General features: G+C 36.1%; 1 protein-coding gene across 7 annotated transcripts in view; it reads right to left on the bottom strand.

Annotated features, from left to right (window-relative positions):
* Positions 1 to 1,760: 1,760 nt before the first annotated feature.
* Positions 1,761 to 7,535, bottom strand: part of LOC145688164 (ATP synthase subunit gamma, mitochondrial-like) — a 53,540-nt gene continuing 47,765 nt past the window's right edge. For 6 of the 7 annotated variants that reach the window (XM_081761997.1, XM_081761995.1, XM_081761999.1 and 3 more), the window contains exon 6: positions 1,766 to 2,363. In XM_081761997.1, coding sequence (XP_081618123.1) covers positions 2,257 to 2,363 — 107 coding nt within the window. In that variant the 3' untranslated portion in view covers positions 1,766 to 2,256. Of the gene's footprint in view, positions 2,364 to 7,535 lie in introns of all 7 variants that reach the window. The other variant, XM_081762002.1, reaches the window with a different exon arrangement.

Here is a 7,535-nt window from a genome sequence, read left to right as displayed (position 1 = left end):
TTCCAATATATTTCATTCAATTACAAATCATCTCGTACGCCTTATATCTCGATAAGCCAAAGCAGAACTACCACTTAACTCAGTATGGTGTGCTTATTCCATAAAAAAATACGAAATCTTGATTTAGGGGCCATTCAAAAATTTTGTGGCCCCTGATCCAAAAAATCCAATATATTTTATTCAATCAAGTATTTTCTTGTACGCCTTATATTTGGAGAACTACATATAGTGCAGCAAAACCAAAACTACCACTTAACTCAGTATGATATCCCTATTCCGTAAAAAATACAAAATCTCGATTTAGGGGCCATTTAAAATTTTTGTGGCCCGTGATCCAAAAAATCCAATATATTTCATTCAACCAAACGTTTTCTTGTACGTCTTATATCTGGAGAGCTGCATACAGTGTATCCAAATCAAAAGTACTACTTAAATCAGTTTGATGTGCTTATTCCAAAAAATATAGAGAAACTCGATTTATCTAAAGGCCGTTCAAAAATTTTGTGGCTCCTGGCCCAACATCTAATTATTGGCCAAGATCACAATCTTTTGATCCATTTATTGGATCATTCCTAAAATTCTTCTATTACATTTATAATACAAAGCTGGAAGTTTTTGTTATAGGTTTTAATTTTAAATAAAAAATATCCTAATCTGGGAGGAAGGGGGGCGATCGAGTCTCGAAGCAGAAAATGTCTTACCACTGGTCTAATTCCTAGCTCTGTGTCTTTCGTGCACATGATCCCGTGTTCGATTTCCGGCAGAGAGCATAAAAAATTAATCGCAAATCATTCACTTTCAATACTCATCTGTCTTCTTTAGCCTAAATTGCTGGAATGTTAAACTAATATTTGTTTTTTTTTATTTTCGAAGGAAAAAATCTTAGATTTCATGCTTCTTTATAGTAGAACAGCAGACAAAAATACGTGGTTACTGAAAATGGACTCTTTGTTCCTTATATTCATACAAAGAAATGCTACCAAAATGCATATTGTCGGAGGAGAGAGGCGTTTCTGTACCCTAAAGAAAATAAGGAGAAAATATTTGCGGTAGCGATGCTTTCTATTCAAAAAAAAAAAAAAAAAACTTGGCGAGCTGTATTTCAGATTTCAATGAAGTCATAGAAAAATTTGAAGCTCGAAAAGAACGAAGAAAGATCTTCCATTTTAAAATAATGCATAGTTTACTTAATTATATAGTTTTGTTTAACTGCATGCATGAATATATGAAATTTTCTTGCTTTTTTCTTCTTTTCGGGTTAACGATATCATTCATTGGCTTACAGCACATGCTATATATTCGATTTATCTCTTGTTCAATGACATGAGTGAAGAAGTTTTGTATATAGTGTATAAACGTACTTTGATAGTGGTTGTTTGGAAAAAAAAAAAAAAAAAAAAAAAAGGAAATAGCTTATATTAAACCAAAATTAGAGAATACACTTTAATCAATAAATATACAAATAGAGCTTAAAAGGACTTTCCTCTTCATATTTCCTGAATATGTTTTGGATAAGGCTCAAGAATACTAGAGGAAAGGAACACTTGCGCGTACCTACACATCTTTGATATTGCAATATTGCAACCGGTGCTTCTACAGACCACGAACCGCTATTGCAACCTAGACACTAAAGGGAAACATCAAAAAGATAATAATAACATTTCTAGCTATTGAGTCAATGTTTCAGAAAATAGCTTTTGGCACTTGTTATTAAAAAATATATTTACAAGTAAATAATGAGTTAGGCAATTGTATAAATGAAACATAAACAGTTTTCGAAAAACGCAATTCTTTATCTATTCTTTGGTATAAACAAACTTTACATATATCCTTTACTTTTCTTAATGATAAGAAAACATTATTAAACATGAATAATAAATATGCTATGTAGTGGGAAACAAACTTCCAAAAAAAAAAAATGAAATGAAATATTTAAGTTTTACGTCCCATGGTTACGTAGGCTAGACTAAAGGAGACGAAGAAAGTGGGAGGAAACGGGAGGACCCCGAGAAAACCCACAGACACGGTGATTATCAATCACAAAGTTCACTTGGTGAGAGGTGAACGCTCTACCACTGAGCCACCGCGGCCTCACAAAAACAAAAGAAAAGAAAAAGTATAACTTAACTAAGAAACATATATTTTTAAAGGTCTATCTTGTAAGAAGACAGCATATCTTTCTTGCATACACAATTATTTTATCGTACGTAAGCCGATGTTCCACAATATCCACATTAGAACACTTCTAGCGCACTTTCACTGTTCCAGTGCTGCTGCTCCTGAAATAATTTCAATCAATTCACGAGTGACTGCATTCTGTCTGGTTCGATTTAAAATCAGTGAGAGCTTTTCCATCATTTCACCTGCAAAGAAAATATGTTAAAATTCAGTGTAAAGGGAACAATAGCGAGCTATCTAACGAAATGTCGGTTTCATTTTCAGCCTTCCATCACTGACGTTCTTTTACTATACCAGAGATTTGTCATGCATAACATTCAGCAAAATAAATCAAATATAGAACTAGCAGAATTCATTACGAATACTCCTATAGACATTTTCAAGCTTCTATTGTATTTGACACTCCTTATTTCCTCTTTAACATAATATAGTTTACATTGCATTCTAGTATTGATTTCTCTCAAGTTCCGTAACTAACTAGGGATAATTCCATATCGGGACCAAATATAAAACCTATATATCGTCTGAAAGCTCTTGCCATGAGAAATACGAAACCGTTTTCAAATTACGGGCAAATCCACAACCTTACCCTATAAGGGGTCAGTTTGTTGGTGTTTGTGACCCTATATATGACATTCGACAGAAGTAAAAATGAATGTTGCGACCCATAACACGTAAGCATCTGAGCCCATTATGTTCCTTTTTGGCTCGTTGCTAGAACGTTACTCGGGCAAGGGTTTGGTAATATCACTTTGCACCCAGACATACACATTTGGCCAGTGTTGCCAATGAATTGTAAATACAATGTGGCAAATGGTTTCTCTACCACTGAATGTATATCCATGTAACGTGGCATAAACATCATTCGTCAGTAGAGAAAATATACTGTGGACGTATTCCTCTCTGAAGGACGCCAGTTTGTCAGTGTTTCCAACCAATTGTAAAAATGAGAAGGTGTAAAACAGGTTCGTACGATGATAAGTTTATACACCAAGCTTGGCAAAAACATCACACGACACTATAGCAAAAAGACATTGTGTGTGACCATTTCCCAACCATTCTAGGTTGTCAGTGTTGCCAACCAAATGTGAACATCACGATGTTGCAAGTGAGATGCTTGCAATTGAACCAATATATAACAAACATGACATAAGCAACATTGGACAATGGAAAACCTAGCATGGGCCACAGTCTAATTATGTCCGCTAATGCTGTAGACTTCATGCAAAAATCTTGAATGTTCGCATTAGTTGGCAACAGTGCTAAACCGGGGTGCTTGGGAGACGGGGACACACACACTATGTATTCCATTGTCCAATGCTGCTTATGTCACATTTGTTTTATATTCGTTCCATGGCACTCACGCCATTTGCAACGTTGTAATGTTTACACTTGGTTGCAAACACTGACAAGCTAGTATGGTTGGGAGATAATCATACTCAACGTATTTTTGCTATAGTATCGTGTGATATTTCTGCCAAGCTTGGTGTATAAACGTCTTATCGTACGGAACCTATTTTACACCTCATTTTTACAATTGTTTGGCAACACTGACAAATTGCGTCCTTCAGAGAGGAATACGTCTACAGCAGTTTTCTCTAGTGACGAATGATGTTTATGCCACGTTACATGGAAATACGTCCAGTGGTAGGGAAATCATTTGCCACATTGTCTTTACAATTCGTTGGCAACACTGACCAAATGGGTATATCTGGGTGCAAACCGATATTATCAAACGCTTGCCAGAGTTCCGTTCCAGCAATGATTTAACCCTTTCCAGATTCCAGCTTTTTGGGCTATTTTCTAGACTTTCAGTCAAGCAGCTACTGCATCGTCACTAGTTATTCTAGGATCATGGTTCATACTTCATTCTCTTCAGAATAGAGCTGGCTTTCAAATGGTACCACTTGCATGCTGATACCATATACCAGGAGCGGGAAAAATGATGTCAAAGGGAAAATTTCGGAGGGAAAATGTTTTCTTGCACTTTGCCCCCCCCCCTGGAGCTGCGCTGTGTGAACGTAGCCATCTAAAAAAAAATCTGATAAATAGTACTTGGTATACTTAATGTGTGTGCCAAATTTCAAGTTTCTATCTTGAATACTAAGGGCTTGAAAAATTTTATCAAAAATTCCCACAATGCCCCAAATTACCACAAAACACTATGATCACAGGGAAAAAAATTCTATGAGACATCCCGAATTACCCTAGGGTCATGTTTCGCCCATCATTCTCTTCAGAATAGAACTTTCTTTGAGGCGGTACCATTCACATGTCTCCATCATGTATATAAGGCAGGAAAATCCCGGAAAAAAGGGATTTTTTTGGTCTAAATATGCCGTTTTTCAACTTTTAGCCCCTCTGGACCCCCCTGTTTTAACGCAGAGATCTGAAAAAAATCTGATAAATACTACTAGGTAGGCTGAATGTTTGTGCACAATTTCAATCTTCTAGGTACAAAAGTAAGCCCGCCAAAAATATATATATACCAACAATGTACCATATTCCCGTATACAGAGGGATTTTTTAAAAAATCCCTGAGACATCCCTAATTACCCTAGGGTCATGTTTTGCACATCATTCTCTTCAGAATAAAATTGCCTTTCAGATGGTATGACTCACGTGACTCCATCATGTATATAAGGCGGGAAAATCCCGAAGAAAGGGATTTTGGGGGTAAGAATATCCCCTTTTTTCAACCATTTGACCCTCTGGTTCCCCCCTTGTTTTAACTCACAAATCTGAAAAAAAAATCTGGTAAATACTACTTGATGGACTGAATGTTTGTGCAAAATTTCAATCTTCTACGTGCAAAAATAAGCGCGCCAAAAAATATTGAACATAGGCTTAATAAATGAAAAAATATATTTTAGACTTATGACGTCATCATCTCCTATGTCTGGACGCAGGAAGGTGCGAAACCATACGTAATGTCTTTTACAATGCCTCTGGACTTGAAAAACAAAAAATCCGGAAGAAAAAGCTCAAATAGAAGAGTTATAACGCAATGTACCATGAAAAACTCGTATGGTACAAATTGTACCATAAAATCCCGAAAGGGTTAATAAGGAACCTGATGGACTCAGGCACTTACGCGAGATACATCGTAACATTCATTTTTACTTATGTCGAATATGCCACACATAGGGTCACAAACACCAACAAACTGGCCCCTTGTAGGGTGAGGTTGTGGGTTTGCCCGTGATTTGAAAACGGTTTCGTACTTCTCATGGCAAGAGCTTTCAGACGATATATAGGTTTTATCTAGGTACTTGGTCCCGGTAGGAATCATCCCCAGTAAATAAGTTAACTTTTCCTGACACGCGACATTGTAAATGGTTAGGTTTAGGCAGGGGTGTAGCCAGCAGGTTTGTGTAGGAGGGGCCCGTCGTTTTGAGGGGGGGGCAGCTACAATGTACAAACCCAAAAAAAATGTGTTGCTGCTAGTGTTTTTGAGGCCTGAAAAAAAAGAAATATTTTGGTTTCCTTCTGGAAAACTAAAAACACTATTTCAGCTTCTTCTTCTTCTTCTTCGTATTATTATTATTATTATTATTATTATTATTATTATTATTATTATTATTATTATTATTATTATTATTATTATTATTATTATTCTCCATAAATTATATTCAAGATACTTTTTATTATGCTTAATCAAGAACTACTGCCCGGGACCAAACGCTATACTTTTGTGCATAACTATAAAGGTAACCAAGAAAGTTCTGTCCCTTTTCGTGGAGGTCTGTGTTCAATTGAACCTCACACCGTGAGTTGAATGCGAGTGGAGATAAGGCAAACGTCAGTTATTGGTGTGGGTATATCCAACATACTACCTAGTTGTGGCATTTCAGATACACCGTGAACTTGCGTAAAGACAGAGGGAACATGGGACATCCACAGAACGTCATAACAGCATGTATGCTGAACGAGTTCAAATGAAGCTCAAACGCCGCTGTAGCGGGACAGAAGATATGCCAGGCCTTTGGTGAGGGTGTCGTGACGACGCAGACAGTGCAGCGATGGTTTAACAAGTTTAAGGACGATGACGAAACACCCGAAAACACCACGTGCCAGAAGACCATCACATGTACAAAGAGGAACTGGGACTACAATTCAGTCTGTGGAAAAACCATTCGGCAGCACATCCATCAACTTGTGAAGCACTACAATTTGGGTCGATGAATCTCACATGTTTTCACTCCGGGGCAAAAGGCAGCGCGGCAGTTGCCTGTGTTTATTTACTGTTTCGGAGCCATTCCTGGGCCCACCAAGTTCTACCGCGATGGATTCCATAGCCTTCCAGAACGTTTTCAGAAGGTCGTCGATGCTGGTGGGGACTATTTTTGATCTTTCAGGTTAGGTGACATATCGATGTTCGAAGGTAGTGGGTGAAAAAGCAACAAAACTTTTCTTGATTACCTTTATATTTAAATTTAAGACCTTGTATACAGAACCTATCTACACAAGATTGATTTTCTTTGAAATTCACTTAATTTCTTTACGGTTTCCTAACAAAAATATTTATTTATTATTCGTGACTAAAAAATATATATGTATATATATATATATATATATATATATATATATATATATATATATATATATATTATTACACTGAGTAAAAATAAAAGACAGAGCAAATGAAATCCAAATTGAATGAAAATATTGTTTCTCACCAAATTTTCCATCCTCTGTCTTTTAAAACACTTGTTAAAGCACTTGTGTCAGTTTAGTACCTTTGTTTTATGGCTGTATTTGTAGTACCTTCTTAAAACGTTTGTCTTCTAACTGTCAAATATAAATCACAGTAAATCGTGTAATCTGCTGTCACAAAAAAGTATCCTATTTTTCGATCGGTATAAGGAAGAGATACCATATTATTTTTCGATCGGTATGGAAAAAGAATATTTCTCCATATTATTTTACCGTAAATTATTAATTGTCAATAAACTTTGTTACTTTTAAATGAATGAAGCGAGATAATTTTACTATGATGTTTTAAAAGCTGGTCATCTGCGGGGGGGGGGGGGGGCAGGAAATCATTTGGGGGGCCTGGCCCCGATGGGCCCCCCTTGGCTACACCCCTGGGTTTAGGAATTTTTTTTTCTTTTTCATTTTTATTCTTTTAAGCGGCCTTCATCATTCCCATAACTGTTCAACACTCTTATTTTTTTTTAAATACAGTTATAAGCAGGGCCCGGATTTTGTTGACCAAAAATTTTCTAAAAAATGACCTAAAATGACACTAAAATTCCTGTAAAATGACCCTAAAATTTACAAAAATTGACCTTAAAACTTGCAGTTTTTTAAACGATTATTTCATTAAAACACTGACATTTTTTTTAATATCTATT

This window comes from Thermobia domestica, chromosome 6 (assembly GCF_964235325.1).
Source record: "Thermobia domestica chromosome 6, izTheDome1.hap1.1, whole genome shotgun sequence".
Taxonomy (NCBI): Eukaryota; Metazoa; Arthropoda; class Insecta; order Zygentoma; family Lepismatidae; genus Thermobia; species Thermobia domestica.
The sequence above is the reverse complement of the archived record's forward strand: the minus strand, read 5'-3'. Positions and strand labels throughout refer to the sequence as shown.